Source organism: Aricia agestis, chromosome 6 (assembly GCF_905147365.1).
Source record: "Aricia agestis chromosome 6, ilAriAges1.1, whole genome shotgun sequence".
Lineage (NCBI taxonomy): Eukaryota > Metazoa > Arthropoda > Insecta > Lepidoptera > Lycaenidae > Aricia > Aricia agestis.
In genome coordinates, this window is record NC_056411.1 from 13,326,937 (window position 1) to 13,351,129 (window position 24,193).

Sequence of the window (24,193 nt, forward strand, 5' to 3'; positions counted from 1 at the left end):
TTTTAACAACATAAATCTATTGTTTTTTTTTCTTGGCACCATATTATTCTGTTAATTTTTTTTTGCAAAATTTAAAAAAATATTTATTAAAAAACTATAGGCGACCTAACAAAAATTATTGTAGACCTATACAGACCTAAAGATAAAGAATGCAAAAATATAAAAATTAATCAGTTTCGGTTTAGATGAGATGCTTAGATGCAATTATTTTTTTATTATAAAATTTAAAAAAATATTTATTAAAAAACTATAAGGGACCTAACAAAAATTATTGTGGACCTATACAGACCTGACGATAAAGAATGCAAAAATATAAAAATTTATCAGTTTCGGTTGAGATGAGGTGTTAAGATACCATTTTTTTTTGCAAAATTTAAAAAAAATATTTATTAAAAAAACTATAGGGGACCTAACGAAAATTATGGTGGACCTATACGGACCTAACGTCTTCCCTAACGTAGACTTATCGATTAAGGTCATTTTGATTTCAAAAATCCTTTGATAGGGTGCTAAATTTGTGCAGGTGCGTGACTTCGGCAAGCTTCGGAAAACGGCGCCGGCAGCCATTTCGGCAACCGGCGCCGCCGGCAGCGGAGGCAATCCCAAATTTTTATTCTATGGTAAAAATTAGAATGGTTAAAATTTTGTCTATTGGTCATATATACCGGACGACAGTATTTTAATAAGTCTTTAATCTGTGTAATGTGTATTGGTCTATACTCTATGGTCAAATCGAATGTCGATCGGTGATCGAATACTAGTATAATAATCTGTGGTCGATCGAATTTGTGTCTCTGGTGTTTTATGATTGTAAATATTTTCCTAAATTATAATTTTAATCAGTATTTTTTAAGAAATAGATTCGTAAAATAAACATGGCTACAAGATAATGATTATAATATAAGTTGAGGAGCAAGCCCTGTTATTGGTAAGTAAGTAAATATGGTGTAGATGCTTCCGTGATAATAATTTCCCTGTGATTTTTTTATGGCACTCGGATTTAACTTTCGCATCCTATTATTTGACTAAATTCAGTAAATTATTGTAAGATTGTTGATTTTGGTAATACTTATCGTCACACAAAATGATTTAACCGAATAATTGATTGTTTCCTTTCACTTCAACTCATGCATTGTATTCGTGCTCTACTTATGCTCCACTTGTGCACTTTAATTTCTCCATTGATATTTTTATGAATATAAACTTCTTTATATATATATAAAGTAGATATAAATATAAATGTGTAAATCGTGTATTAAAAATATTTCTTTGGCATGTTATAATAATAGGTCAGATTAGTTTGCTGTAAGTAATAGAAAAAATAATATTTATTATAAAAAATAAAGGTCTATTTAAATAGGTAATATATTGCAAAGTTTAATGGAAAACCAATTCTAATTGCCAAAAATGAGTGGACAGTACTCTTCACTAATTTTAGTGATAAGAATAAAGGTTATCACTGGTAACATTTATCCATTGTTCTTTTTATAAATTAAAAGATACTCCATACAATAATAATTTATGAAAATCATTTCAGTACACTGAACTGATTTTTAACAAGTAGAAGTAACAGGTAGATAGATAGGGGAATATTAGATTATCATATATATTGGATCCGAGATCATTGAGTCAATGATATTGGATAATGTAATATAGACATATGATTCATTTCTTCCTTGATCATAGATTTTTGACATTTGCTGAGAGATTGGATCCAGTGCGGTCATAGAAATAGGTGTTGCCAGTTATTTAATATAAAAAAGAGTTTTTAATTTCTTGTTCGTTAATATGTTTCAAATAATGTAATGTAATTATTTTTCTAATTATATACTTGGATAATCTTGCTGAAATAACAAAAAACAAGCCATATTAAAAATGACGATGTCTTTTGACACATCGAATTCTCTGAGATCTAGTAACCCTGACGTCAATACCTGTCAGCGTTAGCGCTCTCCATTGGCTATTGAAACCACATATGACGTAAAATAGGATCAATGAAATATGATAATGTAATAAGCAGATATGATCAAATGATCATATATATTGGATCCTATATATGATCATAGAAATGATCCAATATAAATGATAATGTAATACCCCCCTAACACTTTCCCATATTTTGTAACATTAGTAATTATGGGTATATAAGCATCTTATTAAAAAAAGTGTCTTACATTAATTGCAACAAAATTGTATCATAGAGTCAATCTAAAAATGCACAATATTACTTATAAGATGCTAATATTACATTTATTAGTACTAAAGCGAACATAGAGTAACAGCAGTTCATAATTTATTTTAGTTTGCTCCAACTCTCTCCTGAAGTTTCTGCTATATATTTCAACTTCACCTGAAGAATGGCGCAAGTTGGTGCAAATATGGAATACCAGGAGTACAAATGGGCCTACTCTATTATGGATTCCTCCAAGTGAGTACAATTATTTGTATAAAGATCTACTGTAGACAAAATAAACATCATTTAAAGGCAAATTTGAATGAAGGACCCCCTTCTTACAGTTTCATCTGAAAAACTAAATCTTAGAAAAACTTTTTAATCCCTTATTAAGGGGTGAAATTTACTAGAATCCTCTCTTTCCGGATGCCTATAGTATTTAAATAATTGTTTGCCAATAGACTGGATGATGCATCTATTAGTTAAAGAGCTTTGACTTTTTAGGGTTCCGTAGCCAAATGGCAAAAAACAGAACCCTTATAGATTCGTCGTGTCTGTCTGTCTGTCAGTATGTCACACCCTTTTTTCTCCGAAACTATAAGAGCTATACTATTGAAACTTGGTAAGTAGATGAAGTCTGCGAACCGCATTAAGATTTTGATACAAAAATGGAAAAAATTTAAAAAAAATTTAGGGGTCCCCATAGGCACAACTGAAACAAAAAAATTTTGTGTGGGATATCTATGGATAGGATTTAAAAAATCATATTGAGGTTTCTATTATAATTTTTTTCTAACCAGAATAGTTTGTGAGAGAGACTTTTCCAAAATTAAAAAAAAACTACTTGCTAGATCTCGTTCAAAATTGATTTGAACGAGATCTAGCAAGTAGTTTTTTTTATACAACTATACGTCATAAATGATAAACCTTAATTTAACTTCCATTAAATCAACTGAAATATAAAAATAAATCAAAAACTTTTTAATTTCATAAAAATAAACCTTATTGCTGCTGTGGAACCCTTCATACGCCAGTCCAGCTCGCACTTGGCCGATTTTGTATTATAATAATATCTAAGAAGACTAGATGACGCCCGCAAATCTGTTGCGTGGGAACTGTACATTATTCCGGGATAAAAAGTATCTCCATACCAAATTTCAGCAGTCGGTTCAGCGGTTTGGGTGTGATGAGGTAACAGATAGACACACTTTCGTATTTATAATATTAAGTATGGCTATGGAAGTATAAATTGGATAAATTGGCCAAGTGCGAGTTGGACTCGCGCAAAAAGGGTTCCGTACCACGATAAAGCAAAAATAGGCTGAAAATTGTGTTTTTTGTATTTAATTTATTTTAAATACTTATTTAGTTTATTTAAATTTTAATATAAATTATTAATACCTCGATCACAGTTTCCAGGAAATGCTATTGTATTCTATAATTGTTGTCGCTATCACCGGTGCTCTTATGGGGCTTGAAGAATTAAAGTACAAATTCAACTGAGTATTTCGTGAATATTTCAAGTGCCTATGTGTTGCCGTTATTGATATTGAGCAAAAAATAGCAAAAAAATCATGTTTGTTGTATCATGTATGGGAGCCCCCTTAAATATATTTTTTTTGTTTTGAGTACACAATTTGTAAAAATTTCAGATGTCTAGCTATAGTGGTTCTTGGTGGACAGACATCAATGTCTTAGTAATAGGGTCCCGTTTTTACCCTTTGGGTACAGAACCCTAAAAATCAACAATAAAAAAAAACTTACTTTAAGTTCCTATAAGAAATTATGGCAAAAGCTACTGTATTGTTGATATATGCATTGATTATTTAATGAGAGTGATTGATGTTAATATATGGTTAGTTTAGTGACCCACATTACTGATCTATTCATGTACTTCAAACTTTACTGATAATGTGTAATCTGGAAGACTGTAACTTATTGTTCTTATCATAACAACATTGTTTTTAATACTGTATCATTATTATATCTCAAGAACATGTTACCAATTAAAATACCTACTGCTAATAAAACGAGTTTTCTTTTTACTTTCAGAGTATCAGCATGTCTGATTTCTATGTTACTTATTGTGTATGGAAGTTTTCGTTCTCTCAATATGGAGCGAGAGGCCCGGGAGAGAGCTGAGAAGGAGAGAGAAACATCATTGTTAGGCGGAAAACCAACAGTCACCTCATCGCCTAATAATAGTAAGATTGCCTTGACCACAGACATAGATCATGATAGATACCGCATGTGAATGTAGGTACTTCGCGTGCCATATAGCGCTCCCAAACGACGAGCAATGCTCGTCTTTCGAAAGTCTGTTCTTTAGTCTGATATTGGAATAGGATGTCAATCGGAATTTTAAAAATGCCTAAATTCCTTAAAGTGCCGTATTGAGTTGCAGAAATTCAAATAGAAACTTTGGCCTAGATAATGGGCACTTTTCTTAACATCGGTACGTCACAGTTATAGCTATAAAAAAGTGGCACGCTCGTTTTCATACAAATGGAGCGACATGCGGTATCTATCTTGATCTATGTCTGTGGCCTTGACCCTATTGGCCTATTTGGTGACTTATTGCTATAAAAGAGTTCGAACATTTTTGTATGGAGCGTGGCATACCTACCTAAAGTTTGCAAGTACTTAAAATCGCATATTTTCGTATACACCTGTGAAACATACGTCAGTCGACAGATAAAATATTATGTAATTACAAACAACTAGTGACCGACCGAACTTTCGGTTTCGGTTTCGGCCAGTTTCGGCCTTAGTTTCGGTTTCGGCCAAAATATAGCCGTTCGGTAAACTTCGCAGTTAACTCGTGCTTGCTTGCCAGTGAGGCCCCGGCTCAGTTCGGCATCATTTATTTAATCGTGTTTTGAGATTATGTTTTCCAGATTTGTCCCAAATCAAAAATTAGCACTTCGTTTTATTTTCATTAAATTGTCTAAACTTATTGTTATCGAAATTATATTATTGAATTTTATTTCTACAACAAACGCAGGCTTATTTAATATACATAACTGTTGGCAAATTACGTGCTATTTTAACAATGTTTCCCAAACAAACGATTGAGTAAATGCTATGATAAATTAATTAAATTGAGTATGAACTTCATTTACTTAAGAGTTTTGTTTGACTGTCAGATTATAGGATATATTAGGATATATCTTGCGAGATTTATGTTGTGAATCATCTCGCCTCACTCTTTTCCTTTTACCACGCGTTTTATTTAAATATTTAAAATTAACATTTAACTATGGACACGCAATCTCTTATTAGACCGTTCCTACCCTGCTAGAATCTTATCTAGCCCACTTCCCCGTAAGCTTCACTCTTGCAGCCCTCAGTATATTTTTCAGGTTTAGTGGCAAAACGCCTTCTGGAGCAAAAAAAAAATGTGACGCCAACTGCAAGTTTGCTTAGTAATTTCGTTTTGAACTTCTACCGCGATCGTGTCCATGTTTCCCATACAAATGGATTTTATAATCTTCTCTTAATTACGATTAATAAATCTAAGTTTATGTGACGCCACGCGATGATTTTACATAGTTTTATCATTTTGGAGTCTAGTTACGTTATTTCATCAACAAAAAAAACAAGAAACGATACATAAACTACCCAAACGCATCTATCAAAACTGTCATCTTGACATTTTTTTCGTCTATGATTTTTGATTCACCATGTTACTACACTGACAGGACCTTAACGGCTTTTATGAAGTTTGTCCGTACAACATTGGACGTTCTGAAGATAAAACTCGATTTTGCTGTGAACGCTATGTTGTTGAAATGCAATTTGCTGCTACAAACGCGTTTATACGCTTAGAACCGATTTAGTATACACTAGGCGCGATCTATTTCTTACGTGAAATCGCACCTAAATAAAATGACTTGAAATAACTTCTGCTCTTGTTTTAAGGGTGATCATTCGTTGTAATACATTAAGGGGAATTGCACCAATCATACTTAAAACTTTGTTTTATTAAACTAAGTTCTCATTGAACAATGAGCGCGTTTTTATGGCGACGTAAATCTCGTTTTGTTTCAAATAGATTTTACATTCTTCTTTTAATCGCGATTAATGAATCTAAGTTTACGTTACGTCACGCGATGATTTTTATATGTTTTTATCATCTTGGAGCCTTGTCACGTTGTTTCTTTTTTAACAAAATAGCAAGAAACGATAAATAAGCTAACCAAATTGTGAAAACAATTTTTTCGTCTATTTTTTTTTCGATCTGTCATGGCACTACACTGACAGGACTTAAATGTGTTTCATGAAGTTAAAACTCGAATATTGGGCGTTCAGAAGATAAAAATCGGATTTGCTGTGTACGTGTTTAGTTTTAATATGTTGGTGAAATGCAAAAAAAAAGTGTTGTATAAGCGTGTTTAAATACGTTTAGTACCGGTTTAGTGTGCGCTAAGCGCGTTCAATTTCTTTGGTGAAATCGAACCTACTTGGAATCGTATAAAAAGATGGAATATAGTACAAAAAAGTTTCGAGTCTAAGATTAATAATATTTAGAAAGTTTCAAAAGATGTAATTTATGTTAAAAATCAATAAATTTCAGGAAATAATCGTAATTTTAAATGTTTTACCGAGTTTCGGTTTCGGTTTCGGCTGAAAAATCAGTTTTGGTCGGACACTACAAACAACACTTACTTTTTGAAAATCTGAAATAAATTTATTTTACATTTTCAGATTGAAATAACTCAGAAAGTATATCATTTACGACATTTTGTCAAAGAGTATTTATTGTTTGTAAACATCTTCTCTATCTATTGGCGTGTGTTTCATAGGTGTACACCAAAATACGACTTTTTTATGAAACAAGGGGGCAAACGAGCAAACGGGTCATCTGATGGAAAGCAACTTCCGTCGCCCATGGACTTGCGAGTGTCCATCAGAAGAGCTGTTGTTTGTTTATTTATTTCCTCTTAAGACCCAGTTTCATCAAGCAATATTAAATAAATAATGGCTTGTTAAATCAGTTCACGGCCTGTTAGAGCTATCGAGCGTTCCACCATACGCTAATGTCATGTCAAATCGCCTAACACGGTGTTAAATTTTAATTCCTGCTGGGGAGGTCCGTTAAATATTATATAACAGGCCGTTATAATAGTCAAAACAACAACTGTCAAAGACAATATCCAATATCAATAAAAGAATCTGTTTTGACTTTTGAGTGTTTCCGCCATGTTTCGCCACATCCTTACATATTATTTATTATTTTTCATGTTATGCATAATTATTTATTTTCATTTTGTCAAAAATTCAGCCCTCGGATTTTCCTTGACATTGCAAATACACTGACTTGTATCAAAATTACCAAACCGAAATAAGTAAATAAAAGTTTGTATCATGATTCATGTTTTCAGCTTTGACAGATCATAATTATAAACCTGGTAAATTAAAAAGAACTATTGTAGTGTAACAAATGTATGCGATCAGTGATATTTTAATTTGGTCGCATTATCTACCAGATGACGTATTATACGAATAAGGTGAAAATGACACATTGCAGCCAACATGTCGTATTAAACTTGTACATTGCAAATTCGTCGCCTTATAACAAGAACGAACGAATTGAATGTTATTCACTCGTTGTTCACTTAACATTGCATTTACTAATCCGCTGTTAATTTTTTACTGTGGGACATAAGTATTTTAACAGTCTGTTTAATTTTCCAAGGTCCGTTAAGTAATGCCTTGTTAGGATTTAACAAACAGAGGTTGGTGAAATTGGGTCTAAAGGTTGCCGGCCTTTTAAGAGGGAATAGGGTAATAGGGGAGGGTAAGGAAGGGAATAGGGGAGGGTAGGGAATAGGGGAGGGTAGGGAAGGAAATATGGGAGGGTAGGGGATTGGGCCTTCGGTAAACTCACTCACTCCGCGAAACACAGCGCTTGCGCTGTTTCACGCCGGTTTTCTGTGATCCCGTGGTATTTCTCCGGTCGAGCCGGCCCATTCGTGCCGAAGCATGGCTCTCCCACGTCAAAATTTTATATGTATTTTATATGTACTTGTAAGTTTAGGTATGCCAATAAGGTTCGTTGTTCTTTATTCTTTAAATGAAATGAGCTCTTATATCCCAAGAAGACCAAGTATGTAGTTGGTATAATCTAGCAGCTAGCTTGTCAGTAAGTATTATTATTTTAGCCATTTAAAATTTTACTTTGGATTATTTGCAGTGCTAATTTATATCAGTTTATTCTATTTATATTTTTTATGTACCTCTAATTTTAAGTTTTTCATTGTAAACAGGTTATGTGTTGTTAAATTATAAATTAAATAAATAAATATTCTTTTCAGATGTACAGACATTAAATACAATGCAGGCGCTTTGCTTCCCTCTTGGATCGTCGGTTGCACTTCTCATCATGTTTTTCTTCTTTGACTCCATGCAGACACTTGTTGCAATATGTACTGCAGGTAGGTCGAAAATGATTTTGTTCTATTCGCGTCCGTAAATATCGAATCTCAATAAGTTGCGTTCACGATAAATTACTCGCAAATATAACAGGCGTAATACATCTCCTAGCATTTTCTAGTGATTTGCTGATCATGACTATTTGACTAGCTGATTAGTCGGCCGATCATGGTTTAAGAATATGCATAATAACTAATTAGCGTAGTTTTTAAGACAGCGTTTTTCAAAATTTAACATTATTGAGAACACAAACTGTCCTACACATTTTCTGTAAGTTGTATGTTACTAAAGCTATAGGAAATGAGAAGCCGACTTAAGAGGGTGACTAACCCCAAAAATCAAACATCGTCCTTCTCTCTTCACACTCACGCCCGTCTTTCATATGCCAGGTGAAAAAGAACGACGCGGATTCATCGCCAAATTAGTTTTTTCTCAATAACTCGATAAATATACAACATTTTAAAAATCCGCTAGGTCGATCTCCCAATGATAGAATTTTATACAATGTGTTAAAATATTAACTTAGTTCAGTGCACGCGGTTATGGCAATATAAAATATGAAAAATTCGTGAAAGCTAGATGCATCTTTGTGATTTTTTTCTATCGAGAAAATTTTAAGATATCGTGTTTTTGCTCAGATCGAATTCTCGGAAATATAATGTAGTATCTAATTTTAGAAAATGAAACAATTCGGGGCTTATTTTCAAGTATAAAAATGAATTATAAAATCGACACTTTAGGGTTAGTCGCCCCCTTAAATATAACTCAATGGTAAAAATCTTTACTGCCATACATCATATGAAGAGTTTAACAGAAACTGTTTGGAGCTTTAACCTCAAAATCTTTTAAATCTTTTTGATTGCGGTCGTTATTATTCTACCTATTGACTATTTACAGTGATAGCGTGCGCGGCGCTAGCGTTCCTGCTGACACCTTTATGTCAGTACGTGGCGGGCGGCGGCGGCGGCGCCGCGGTCTGCGGCCGCTACTCCGCCCCCGAGCTAGCTGCGGCGCTGCTCGCTGCCGCCATCGTGGCCGTATGGGTGCTGACCGGACACTGGTTACTCATGGACGGTACGTTAATATTATAAATGCGAAATTCTGTCTGTCTGATTCTTCCTCTTCACGCTCACACGACTAGCAATTGGTCGCTGTTAAGCATTTGTGTACTAATCCACATTTTTTTGTTAAATTTTAAATGCAGTCTTGTTCTAAATCATCTAAAGAACATAACTGCATTAATAACTAAACACGTTTTTTTGTGGGTTAGTACACGAATGCTTAACAGCGTCCAATTATGACAAAAGGCATGGAGATACTTTAATGCTAAGCACTCACATACGGTTTTGCTCGATAGTTTTACTCCAAATCGAGTAATAATTACTGTGTGGATCGCAAAACTGACAGCTCCTGACAGCTCGAAGCTCTCTAATAATTATTTATTATCTAGTATCTAATAATTATTTATTATCTTCTTATATATAAAAATAGCTGTTGCCCGCGACTTCGTCCGCGTGGACTTCAGTTTATAGCGCGCGATGTCAACAAAATTGGTGTCAAAAGCTTTTATAAAAAAACCCTGGTACCCCTTAAATCAATACAGCTGTGCAGTGTGCACACAATAAGTATTTCATTTTTTTTATATTAAACTTTATATTTTATGCCAAATTTTAAAGCTTATTTAGCCCTCCAATTACACAACTTTACCCATAAACTATTTATCATTGATAGATTTAAGGTTACGTCACTGCACAGATAAAGTACTGACTTATTTAATACCGTAGAATAGAACAATCGAAAAAAATCGAGTAAGATGATACCACGTCTTATAGAAAGACTTTTGAGCAAGCGTCAGCGCGATGTAGAAGACGCACGGCGCCATCTATTATGAATTGTTGGAACTAATATAAGAACGAATAGAACAATCGAAAAAAATCGAAACTTAAATGTAAGATGATACCACGTCTTATAGAAAGACTTTTGAGCAAGCGTCAGCGCGATGTAGAAGACGCACGGCGCCATCTATTATGAATTGTTGGAACTTACAACCCTTTTTTCCAGTAAAAAAGTAGCCTATGTCCTTTCTCAGGCTTTAGACTATCTGTATACAAAATTTCATTACAATCGGTTCGGTAGTTTTGGCGTTTGGCGTGAAAGCGAGACTGACAGACAGACAGACAGACATACAGAGATACTTTTGGCGTTTGGCGTGAAAGCGAGACTGACAGACAGACAGACAGACAGAGATACTTTCGCATTTATAATATTAGTATAGATTATGTGCACACTGCACAGCTGTTTTTGGGTATTTTGATTAATTAAGGGCCGCGCTACACCGGAATGGCAGCGGCGAGGCGAGCACTTTCAGCGCTGCCATTCCGGTGTAGCGCGGCCCTAAGAGGGGTACCACTTACCAGGGTTTTAAAAAGTTTTTAAATTTGACACACATTTTGTTGACACCGCGCGCTATAAACTAAAGTCCACGCGGACGAAGTCGCGGGCAATAGCTAGTGTTACAATAAAGTAAAAAATTAAACGCCATCTGTTGAATCGTATTAGAACTAAAATGTTCATTCCATCGATATATTTCTGGATTTTTTATAATATTATACATAAAATATGTTTAAGATTTTTGAAATTTTATTTTAATACACATCCAAGACCCAGGAACATTGAAAACTTTTTGTTCCGCCTGCGGGACTCGAACCCAGGACCCCCGGGATGAGCGCTGGCCACGCGCAATGCGAATTCATTTTCATCGATATTTTCATGGAAATAAGATATTTTCCCACATCAAAATGTAGCCTATGTCCTTTCTTAGTCTCTTGAATAAATGTGTACAAAATTTCATTGCAATCGGTTCAGTAGTTTTGGCGTGAAAGCAAGACAGACAGACAGACAGACAGACAGAGATACTTTCGCATTTATAATATTAGTATGGATTCTCGTGTCACAATGTACTATTACCGTACTCCTCAGAAACGGCATTACTGATTTTTAACAAATTTTATATGCATATTCAGTAGGTCTGAGAATGGAAATCTTTGCTATTTGTCGTAACTCGTCATCACGAAAACACCCGAATCTATAAAACGTAAGAGCCCCAAACAATGTACTTGCATTTTGCATCTTGTTTAAAGGAAATATGTAGAAGTAAAGTAAATATCATATAGCCGGTGGATGTCCGCTGTCGCCGGTCCGTCAATAAGTGCTAACTCACTGGAAAGCCATCGCGGCGTTACCATGGTAACGTCCAAGCAACGTCAAGCACCTCTATGTTGCTGCAAAGTGCTGTTTTTCTGAAAGTTAAGTTTAAAACAGCGCTTACAGCGACGTTTTCCGACGCTCGGGAAATACAACCGTTGCTGAAAAATTACGAAAATTTCTTTGCATATTATCTTGCTTTGGGAGCACTGTAAATTATTACAACTCAAGACTGACAGCGACCATTGTTTGTGCGACGGGATAGCTATGAACGTTGCCATGGTGCCATACTTATTTAGTCACTTCAATAAAATAATAAGGGCGAAATACTTTAAATGACAAAAAGGCGTTTGCCGGAACAGCTAGTTTTTCTATGTTATTTAATGATTTTTTATTACCTCCAGCGATGGGCATGGGTTTGTGCGTGACGTTCATTGCGCTGATCCGGCTGCCATCGCTGAAGGTGTCGACGCTGCTGCTGACCGGCCTGCTGCTCTACGACGTGTTCTGGGTGTTCTTCTCCTCCTACATCTTCACCACTAACGTCATGGTCAAAGTGGCCACCAGGTATGAAGATTTTTCGCGTGCCATATCGCGTTCCCAAACAACGAGCAATGCTCGTCTTTCGAAAGTCTGTTCTTTAGTCTGCTATCGGAATCGGACGTCAATCGGAATTTTAAAAATGCCAAATTGTGCCGTATTGAGCTGTAGAAATTCGAATAGAAACGTTGGCCTAGTGGCCCGGGAGCTGTCAATCTCAAAAGTGTCCTCATAGTGTGCATGAAAATTTTTGATGAAAATAGATAGTTTTGAACTATAGCTACTCGAAACGCTCGGTTTGCGTGGATTTGCAAAGCCCGAAGTGCTTAAATTTTTTTTGAAAAATGTTTTGCCCTCACCATGTGCAACTGGTTTGCGTAAAGTGTATTCAATAGAAAATTTCTTTACCTTTCAGGAAAAAAATACGCAAACCATTTTTTTTGGCCGGAAGTGAGTCAGGCAAGACTCTTTAAGTGTGTGATGAGGGAGGTCATTTTGCCCTCATTACGTGTCATGATTTTTTTAAATTTGTTCCTTGCAATGTCTACTTTAAGATTATGTTGGTTTGCGGGCTCAAAACGGCCGGAAATGTTCAGCAAACCACCTTAAAGTTCATTGACTCTGATGAACTCGTTTTCTATAAAGTAGTAGTTCCTTTCCTCTACCCTGCCCTGCCCTATTACACTATTCCCTCTTAGTATCGCTTCGCCCCGGACTCCGTCATTGAATTTTAAACCACATTAGTTTTTCTTATATACGATGTCATTAAACTTATGAGAAGTTCGATATGTCCAGCACATTTCAATACCACGGGCTTACAAAAAAAACCGGCGTGAAGCTGCGCTCGCCGAGTGAGTGAGGGCATATTTTTTACTCCCGTGAATTTTTTCACATTTCCAGAAGCAACCGTTTAGCTGGTAGAAGGGACACTGGCCTTTAACGATGTTTTCTACTTTAAACCTTAATATTTCACAAACGGATCCCTAAATCGGAAAATGGTCTATGAATACTCATAATATAGAAAAAATATTCAGAAAGTTATTTTATCCAAAAGAAGTATAGTTTATAGAAGATGTAAGTTAATAAAAGGGAAATAATAAAACGAGCGAATAAAAAATTACTTAGCGACTGATGATGAAGATACTGTTTTAATAACTCGAGCGGTATGAATTTGAGTAAGCGAAAAATAAACTAAACTAACGACTAATATTGATTTATAATAAAATCCAGAACGAGCCTACAAAAAGTGGATTGTGATTAATCTATTTCAGATATTAAAATTCTATCCGAGCGACTGTATTACTAAGTGAGCGACTGGAAATACATAGCGGGCAACTTCAATATTAAAGATAGATTCCATTTTTCTAAGTGAGGTTATACATTACGAACAACTAAAAAGTACACTTTGAGCAAACTTTTGTGAGCTGCTTTATTAATGATTATTGGTTACTGTCTACTGATATTCTATTTGAGGGTTTTATATTTTATATTTTGATACGTATTTTAATGAAAACTACAGATTGTTAAATGCACGCGAATTCGAATGGGGGCGAGGGAGGGGCGACGAATCGTTGCAGTCAGGTGAGTTGGGCTGCGGACCAATAGCGTTGCGTGTTTACGATTGCCATGCCCTTGCATCACTGGCTCAAAGTCTCAAAGGGGGACTCGCCAAAACAAAAACAAGCACAATCCAGAAAGTCCAAAAGTAGGTTAGGTTAGGTTAGAACCTAGACCACAACACAGAGGGAGCCGAGCGAGCGCAGCGAGCGTGCTGCGGCAGGAGCCGGCGACTGTCATAAAATAAAAGGGGGGCCAAAACAAAAACAAACACAATCCGGAAAGTCCAAAAGTAGGTTAGAACTGTGACTGTGCTGTGGCAGCAGCCGGCGACCGTCACAATACACGCTGTAGGTTAGGTTGAAGGCGTTAAAAAAGGCGACCAAAAGACTTAGATGTAGCCTCAGAATTCCGAAAATTTCAAAGGTGAGTAGCTGGGGGGTTTCTCAGTGTGGATTTGGTACTTCCCATCAATTTTGGGGTAGGTTTCCGAACCTTTATCGTTGTTCCTCTTATCCAAATTAAGCCACTCACAAAAATTTTGCTTGATAGTAATAAAAAAAAATGTTTTAGGGATCCCTGAATAAGTAGTGTTTCATCAAATAGTTATTTCATATTAATTTTTTTTGTTTTAATGTGAGTTCATTATACTCTGCTCATAAGTGTATTTTTCAAACTGGTTTTAGTATTCGAAACACTTCATTTAAGATAAAATGCCGCTCAGTATAAAAAATACATTTGCCAAATATTGAAAACAATGCAGGACGTAATGTTCACACTCAAACAGATATTAGGTCGCTCAAATATTATGAAGCTGCTCATTTTGAATTTTAAGTAACTCAAATAAATAATTTATAAGTTGCTGTTTTGTTAATTTCTCGTCACTCATAGTCGGTCGCTCAAATAGTAATTCTATAACCCAAATTAATTAATTTTGACACTTAAAACGGTCATTCGATTAAATACTACCCTTAATAAAATAAGCGGCCAAAAGAGCAAACGGGTCACTTGATTGAAAGCAACTTCCGTCGCCCATTGACACTCGCAATATTAGATGAGCTGCAGGTGCGTTGCCATCCTTTTAAGAGGGAATTGCGTAATAGGGCGGGGGAGGGTAGGGGAAGGGAATAGGGTACGGGATTGGGCCTCCGGTAAACTCGAATAAACACAGCGCAAGAGGCTTGCCTGACTCACTCCCGCCAAAAAAAATTGGTTTGCGTATTTTTTTCCTGAAAGGTAAAGAAATTATCTATTGAATACACTTTAGGCAAACCAGTGCACATGGTGAGGGCAAAACATTTTTCAAACATTTTTTACGCACTTCCGGCTTTGCAAATCCACGCAAACCGAGCGTTTTGAGTAGCTATAGTTCTAAACTATCTATTTTCATTAAAATTTTTCATGCACACTATGAGGGCACATTTGAGATTGACAGCTCCCGGGCCATAGGTAATGGACACGTTTATCATCGGTACGTCACAGTAGGTAGGAAAAAAGTGGCACACTTATTTTCATACGAATGGTGGGACATGCGGTATCTATGCTGTGGTTGAAGACTGTGATGATAAAGTGACCGCCGCGACGATGTCGATTGTATTATGTAGGCTCATAATTTTGTTAAGTATGTCGAAGAAATTGATTCATAGGCAGTTGACGGACATGCGTCGTTTGGTCGGATTATGTCAATTCAATATAATGCGGGCTCTACACTCGCGGCGCGAATTGTCGGCCTCGACTCACGGATGTTACGCGCCGTGAACACGATGCGTACAAATATGAAGCCGCGAAGCGCAAACATGAAGCTGCGAAACCGTCCACACTCGCGGTTCGCGGCCTTCATGGGCTTTCGCGCCGCGAGTGTAGAGCCCGCATAATAAGTCGTGATCTGTCGGCTGGGCTTGACATACTTCGACCAAACTGCGTAAGTCTGCCTATGAATCAATTTCTCTGGTAGTACATTTAACAAGTTTAAATAAAAGCTTGTAAAATTAATGCAACTTTATCGTGTTTAGTGTAAAGTGCTGCATATAAAAAAAATTGAACATATTTACTGCTGCTGTTGAAAAAAAAAATAACAGTAACACGATGTTCGGTTCCCCTACCCCTTATGTAACACCATGCAACTATCTGTTAGATCTAGGAGGGTCTGATGTATCGTTAATCCCGTTACGTATCTAGTACTTGAACATTCTCCTCCGTGGTCCAGTGGTTTAGAGAATGTGGCTCTTGACTCGGCAGGTCCGAGGTTCGATTCCCGCGTTGGAAGCATGTTATTTCCAAGTTTGGTTAGGACAATGCAGGCTGATCACCTGATTGTCTGACAAGTAAGATGATTCATGCGTCGGATGGATATGTAACTCCTACGTAACTTGCCTGGTGTCAATGAAACCGGCCACCGTCACCGAAACCGGTGTAGGAGTTATTATTATTACTTGAAAGTTGTCATACTTAAAACACTTTTTCAGGCCGGCAGAAAACCCCATGAACGTGGTGGCGCGACGGCTGCAGCTCGGCGGCGCGATGCGCGACGCGCCCAAACTGTCGCTGCCCGCCAAACTCGTCTTCCCCTCCATGCACCACCAGGGACACTTCTCTATGCTCGGTGAGATATTATATACTGCGTCAAACGACAATCTAAGACAGGGGTCACCAATTAGTTTCCCTAGGGGTTCATACAAGAAATGAATTTATAAATTATTATATTTATTTATTATATCAATGAGAAAAGTGATAATATTTGTACCTAATTCTCTCTGATCTGTGGAGTGAAATTGGTGCAAACTATTGACATTAAATCCTGGAGATGTTCATCAGTAAGTCGAGACCAAATTTTTTTTAACGAAGTTCATCTTCGAAAATGCGCACACAATAGATCTGCGCAGCGGACCGCGGTTCGCCATTTGGTGACCCCCTGATCTAAGAAATTGATTCATAGACCTTAATTTGGTTATACACGATAAATTTTTTACTCTGGAATATTTTATTTGGTTAATATGTCAAGTGAATGCTAGTTTTAATCTAGCTGGAGGGCTTGTCATGACTTTTTTGGAAAAAATTGTTTCTTTATAGCTTTTTTCTTTATATATGAAATACAACATAATTATATAAAATGATATTTTTTTCCAGGATTGGGTGATATAGTGATGCCGGGTCTATTGCTGTGCTTCGTGCTCCGCTATGACGCCTACAAAAAGGCCACACTAGTCTGCCAGATGGGCCAAGTTCCCGGTCCACGATCTATGGTAACAATCGAAATATTATCCTTACTAATATTTTAAATGCGAAAGTGTGTCTGTCTGTTTGCTACCTCTTTTTAATGCTGAATAGATTTTGATGGGTATTAAGTTACTTTGCGAATAGAGAAAGAGAATGCGGCATCCTACTCTAACAACGTCATTTTACATTTGTTAGAGTAGGACGCGGCATTCCACTTCGTTCGTTTGAGTCTCAAAACGGTTTCGTTGTACGGCTCCTGGTAATATGCCGTCCTTTACAGTGGATAGTTATTATCGCCAAAAAAAACTAATCCAGAGCGGCGGAATATTTTGGCGCAACCAAGTTGCTGGAAACTTACACTTATAAAAAAAAAAAAAAAAGACTAAAAATCGTATTAAATCCAATGTTAATCAGAGCCTTTGGTGGGTATAATATAAATTACTAGCTGTTGACCGGCAACGTTGTTTTGCCGTATAAAGTATTTCGATTTCCGCCCATATTATTTTATTGAAGTGATTAAATGAGTTATGTCACCATCGCTATCCTGTCACACAAACAACGGTCGCCGTCAGTCTCGAGTTGTAATAATTTACCATTATTTATTCAACAAATGCACTTATCAATATAAAAAGTAGATTTTGTCCGATTCTCAACCCTAGCCAATCGAAAATCGGTCGAGCCGTTTCAGAGGAGTTCAACCACGCACCCAATGACACGAGAATTTTATATATTAGATAATGATCAACATGATGAATGATGATGTGTTGTGTGCAGAGTTCCCGCGTGACGTACTTCCACTGCTCGCTACTGGGCTACTTCCTGGGGCTGCTGACGGCGACGGTCTCGGCGGAGGTGTTCAAGGCCGCGCAGCCCGCGCTCCTCTACCTCGTGCCCTTCACGCTGCTGCCGCTCCTCACCATGGCCTACGTCAAGGTACGCGTTTCTGCTGTCGTGCCGTGCTGCGTCATCATCAGACACGGCATGGCATCATCAGACATGTGGATTCACACGCCGAACCCACGTTATGACGACCTCTGTGCTTCAGTGGTTGAGCATTTATTTAATTTTACACATGAATTTACAATATTAAAAAATTTAAGCCGATTTAAAAAAGATTAATTTTAAGCCCGAAGTTACATGAACATGTCACTACTCATACTTTATTGATGAACTAGCTGTTGCCTGCGACTTCGTCCGCGTCAACATAGTATAATAACAAAGATGGATAGTCCGCTAACAAATATGAAAAAAGTAAAATATAACCTCCTCCTTTTTGGAAGTCGGTTAAAAAGTAGCCTAAGTTACACCTTACTACATCAGCTATCTACCAAAAAAAGTCCCGGCAAAATAGCTCCAGCCGTTTCAGAGATTTGCCGGAACAAACAGAAAGACAGACATACAGACGAAAATTGTAAAAAAATTTGTTTTGGTGTATGTACCCTATATACATTCATATGCTTCTAGCAAGAAACGGTTCTTTCAATATTACAAACAGACACTCCAATTTTATTTATATGTATGTATGTATACATAGACATATAGATATGTTTTCTCATTATGTGTGTTTTGTAAACTTACAGTTATTTGAAATATTAGTGCTGCCTATCATGTTGTGTGGACATAATTAGAAATACTAGAGATCGCCCAATGGTCGAAATTCGACCTTAGTTTCAACGACATTAGGACCTATATTTTGAAAAAAATATTGACTTTTTTTCAACTCTTGTCTCTGGGACTCAGACTGGCCGTGTAAGCATTGTCTAATAGTATCTAAGATTCAATAAAAAACTATACTAATGCTAAGTACTCACATACGGTTTTGCTCAATAGTTTTACTTCAAATCGAGAAATAACCACCGTGTGGACCGCAAAACTGACAGCTAGGGATTGCAATCCGGCGTCATTTTCAATCCGGACCGGGTTCCTATCAATCCGGTCGGATCCGGCCGGATTGACGAAATTGAACTAAAAACCGAAAATTATCCTATTTTTGCTTTTTAATTCTCTTTAACTTGTCGCTGATTTATACAATATTTTCAAAGCGAGATAGTACCACTCTTTAAGATTAAGATTATAATACATATCCGTATGGTTGCTCAAGCACATACGGCATTATCGCAACATAGTCGGCCTAGTCTAGAAGAATGAGCAATTGAGCAGGTCAATACGTCTGGGACTAACTATGTGCGGGTTTCATCACGATGTTTCCTTCAGCGTACGAGCATCCATATTATGTACTTGAAATCTGAAAATGTCCCATTGGTTCACGCCTTTACCCAGGATCGAATAGAATAGAAGATAATTCTATTCTATGTACCCAGGATCGAACCTGCACCCTCCCTACCACCATACTTAGCTGTAGTTAATGGCAAGTTAATATTAAAACGATATAGATCAATTTGTTATTTATCATTTAAAAGTAACTAATGGGTCACCACCTATCAACCGGCCCGGGGGAATGGCCGCCGGGATATGTGGGACTCCCCAGGTGCTGCAGTAAGGAGGAGCACCCGGGGTTACCCACTAAAGCCCACCGGTGCCTCCTGCCCGGTAGAAGAGCGCCTGGTGCGGAGGAAGGCTCCGCTACTCTGCTGGGCCACCGGATCCACCTTCGAGGGTGATATCTGCGGCAGCCCAGTTAGCCGCGTCTGCTTGAGCAGACTCCTCCGCAGCAAGCTATTAAGCTACTGAGCCTTCAGGGAGCTGCCCGAGGCACCAGGCGCTCTTCTACTGGGCATGGCTTGTGCAATGGGTAGCGGAGTCCCCATTGGGAGGCGCCCAAGCCCTGATTACGGCGGGAGCTGGCGTTTATGTATGGCATGCCTGCGCCCTCAACCTAAACGTCACCTAGCAAACGACTTCTAATAGAGCTGCTTATGGCCGAAAGGCTCTTTCAGCTTCTATTGAAAGACTAGTGTACTAATCGGCCTTATTGTCAGCAAAATATAATCATAAAAAAACGAGAAATAGCTTATCCAGGGGTTATGCAATATGCATATTAAGTAAGTTATTTATGCAACAATTAAGTTATTATATTATTATTTTTAGTACCGCGATATTCCGCGAAATTAGCCTCAACCTGTGCTTAGGTTAATTTCGCGGAATATTGCTAAAAATAATAATATACAAAATTTTAAGCTACGGATTTCCTCAAAGTAACGCTTGATTCAATTAACTTTTGCCGCTAATTGCTAACACCGGATCCGGTCTCCGGATCCGGTACATTGGGACCGGATCCGGTACCAGTAAAATGACGCCGGATCCGGTGGATTACCGGATCCGGTTTTCCGGATTGCAATCCCTACTGACAGCTCGAAGGCTCGCTTCGAGCCGGCTCAATGGAATTAAATATGTCATTTCCTTCGATTCGGACTAAAACTATCGAGCAAAACCGTATGTGAGTACTTAGCATTAATCCATTTACAATTTGTCAACTCGTTGTCAACCTCATTGTCAACAGACTTCAACCATAATTAAAAGAGTATAATTTGTATGTATAGGCTTGTCACTCAAAAATTTGTCATCTTTCCTAGTGTGTGTAATGTTTTTTTTTTTTTAAAGTGTATGATAAATGCATAATTTCAAAATAATATTAGCTAGATGTACTCCTTCACCATATTATACTGTGCAAAATTTCATTCACCTACGTTTCCCCAGTTTTCGTCAAAAGGGATACAAAGTTTTTCTCTCGCGTATTAATATTATATATCTAGGAATAATAAAAACTAAGGAATCGTAACTCCCATACTATTACCGTTTTAAATTTGGTTCCTTTTGATTTGTCATGTAACATCAGCCTAGTACCGCTCAAGGTCACCTAAATATTGCAAATGTATTGAAATGTGTACCTAAGGTACACTTTTTTGACAAGTATTGTGGAGCATGTTTTTTGACGGGGTTACTTTTCCTTAGTTTTTATTATTCGTAGTTATATATATGTCGCAGCCGACTGGTTTAAATAGCCGTTCAATCAAACAGCTAGCCCTTTGACTGAACAACGCCATTCAATCACACGGCTATACGTCGTTTAGCCGACTTGTTGACTACAACGTTCAACACTACAGCTAGACGACGCTTAGCCAACTGGTTTGTTTTTGTTTTGGCGAGGGACTGCGCTCCCCGTGCCCTCCTTTTATTTGACGGCGGTTGCCGGCTGCTGCCGCAGCACGCTCGCTGCGCTCGCTCGGCTCCCTCTGTGTTGTGGTCTAAGTTCTAACCTAACCTAACCAACTTTTGGACTTTCTGGATTGTGTTTGTTTTTGTTTTGACGGGGGGCTGTGCCCCCGAACCCCCCTTTCGGGGGAGGCTGCGTCCATCCATTTCATAATCCCGTAATTTCTCCTCGAATATTTGTTGAAATTTTAATTCACTCGTATGTGCCTCCACAATTTTTGTCTCTTTAATAACACTTGTAACTTTTATTAACTACTTTCTTTCCGAAAAACAACCACAAACACCAACAAACACCTGCTAGTTGACGCCATATTGTAAATAAAACGCACCTAGCCCCGCAGCGGTGCGCGCTGAACTACTTCAATTAGACGGCGGCTTTTGAATCAGCTGTAGTGTTGAACGTTTTGAGCGACTAAAATATTCAATATAAAAGCTAGACGTGTGATTGAATGGCGTTGTTCAGTCAAAGGGCTAGCTGTTTGATTGAACGGCTATTTAAGCCAGTCGGCTGCGACATATAGATAAATAATCTAGTCGATAAGTTTTTAGTTTGTTAATGGCACCAGTATTTCTGTTTTGTGTACCAAATAAAATAAATAAATTGAAATATCGTGTTGTTTTCAGGGAGATCTGAGAAGGATGTGGAGTGAGCCGTTCATAACGCCACACCCGAGCAAGTCCGCCGCTGACTTTGACGTGTAAATACTCATCTAGTGTCGTATCGACCGCATTCTTCATGTCGGAGGTCTTGAGCTCCAGTTACACTATTTAGTAGTCGTATCCAAACAGGCTAAGTTTCCTCCTCGCTCGACGACTTTAAATTGCATTATGAGGTAGTGGGGGATAAAAGAAAAAAAAAACCTTATAAAATATCTTTCGCCTCAAATGTAACATTCAGTCGTCTCCGCTCATTCAACTATTAGACGTGACTGCTAAATTAGTTGTACAACTCATAAACTCATGTTTTTTTTAAGTTAGCTGTGTAATCGGACTCGAGACCCTTTTGCATCTACACCTGTGACGACCGAGGCATGTTGCAGATATTTCTCGGCTTAGAAATATAAATCAGCCTTATTTTATTTAATATTATTTATAGATTTTAAAGAATTGACACGATTTTAATAAGTTTTAGTCGTTTGTGCCCTAGGCAATCTTAGGATTAATTCGTGTAACACCATCAGCCGCACACATTTTTGTCTAATCAGAGAAAGTGAAAAAACTATTGTTAGTTACACTTATAAATAACTTTTTATTTTACTTTTTTTTTTTAATCTCAACAAAGAATTTATACTAAAATGTGACACATTATTATAAAATAAATTCTGACGTGGCATCCTATTCCTAACAGTCCCCGTTACAAGATCCTACAAATTCCCTCACATTCAATTGTGTGTATTCATTCTCCTTTATGCACTAAAATAGAATAATCAGTATATCGATAGACCATAGACGATACATAGATAAATAAGGATTACATTAGGGTACAGTTGGTTTATTATGGTTATTATTATGTAATTATTTGATTTATAGAACCTGTGATGTCAATATATTGTGCAATACTTGTACACAATCATTACAGCCTACAGAAAAATTCGCAAAATAACCCGAAAATCCTTCCTTCTTTATTATATATATTTCTTAATTTACAAAAACTTGTGAAGAAAAATTATTTCAATTACAACAATTAAACATATTCTCCGCCTATATTTTTTCGCTGTTTAATAGCTTTTTATTTTTATATTAATTTATCCTACTTAATTAGTCATTGTATTTGGATGTTGGTAATAAATTATGTCAATGCAGAACAAACCAGTGAAACGAAATAACTAAATGTATTTTCATCACAAAATAATTTTAATGCTATATCTGCAAATTGCAATCTCATACTAGATATCTCCTAGATTCTAGAACAAAAAAATACCTTTTCGGAGTTGAATGAAAATCTACGAAAAAAATATAATGTATCAAATAGTTGGCTACCAGATCTTTGCAATTTTTATATTGCACTCAAAAAAAAGAAACTAAATACCATGTTATTAAATAACAAAAGTTGTGGTAAGCCATTACTGATATGTACCTATTTATACCTATATATGCAGGAAGACGTTAATCATAATTTCATGGATGTTAGAATTAAGAGTCTCAATCTCATCATTATTAGTTTAGTAGCAAGGAATCTCAATTGTTAAGAACTCAGTAAGCCCCATTTTGAATGTTTTCTCTAAATGTAGATAATTATGTTTATCTAAGTATAAAAAAAAACTTCTTTATGAACAAATTCGTTATCACTGCCTTAGACTGATGTTTTGAATGAATTTGTGTGTTACAAATAGTATTAAAGGCAAATATAAAGAATCCTATTCTATTGTTGTTACAAAAGCAACATGTTTGTTATCCTGTAAATTATTTCATTGAGTTTAAAACTATGTTGAAACTTAGATATAAGAAATACTATTGTCATTGGTTTGTAACTTTAAACTTTAAAGCAACTCTTTTGAAATATTTTTTACAATGACTTTTTCTACCAACAATGATTTCGATTAATATGTAAATTAGTTAAATATTTAATAAGACTGCTAACCAGAGGCAATCTAAAATTTAAATAAGTTTCAAATGCAGATTGATTGATATTTAATGTTACAGTCTGCACTTCAAATCTGAATGGCAATTTACACACAAGTTTTTGCTGACTCTGCATATAAATACTTACCAGTGTTTTATTTCAATCCAATTCTGGTGTTGTCAGGTATAAAACTTCTTGCATTACAACGCAAAGGTCAGAGCAGAGGGCACATCAGAATATTGACAGAAATATTGTAACACGACGCGTCGAACAAAAATGTCTAATATGCTGGTAGTGCCTCTAGTGGTGTTTGCTCTAGTGTGACTCTAGTG

At 36.7% G+C, this 24,193-nt stretch overlaps 1 protein-coding gene across 1 annotated transcript; it reads left to right on the top strand.

Annotated features, from left to right (window-relative positions):
- The first annotated feature begins 781 nt into the window (after window positions 1-781).
- LOC121727958 (signal peptide peptidase-like 3) lies at window positions 782-23,306 on the top strand. The gene is made up of 10 exons (XM_042116042.1): window positions 782-928; window positions 2,303-2,428; window positions 4,226-4,377; window positions 8,491-8,610; window positions 9,506-9,682; window positions 12,217-12,379; window positions 16,375-16,511; window positions 17,036-17,151; window positions 17,900-18,058; window positions 21,923-23,306. The coding sequence occupies exons 2-10, from the start codon at window positions 2,358-2,360 to the stop codon at window positions 21,998-22,000; spliced, it is 1,173 nt and encodes a 390-aa protein (XP_041971976.1). The 5' UTR covers window positions 782-928; window positions 2,303-2,357; the 3' UTR covers window positions 22,001-23,306.
- Window positions 23,307-24,193: the final 887 nt, after the last annotated feature.

Coding starts and splice junctions, on each gene's coding strand:
- LOC121727958 (XM_042116042.1), top strand. CDS start 2,358: ATGGCGCAAGTTGGTGCAAATATGGAATACCAGGAGTACAAATGGGCC. Junction 16,512..17,035: donor GGGACACTTCTCTATGCTCG/GTGAGATATTAT, acceptor ATTTTTTTCCAG/GATTGGGTGATATAGTGATG. Junction 18,059..21,922: donor TCACCATGGCCTACGTCAAG/GTACGCGTTTCT, acceptor TGTTGTTTTCAG/GGAGATCTGAGAAGGATGTG.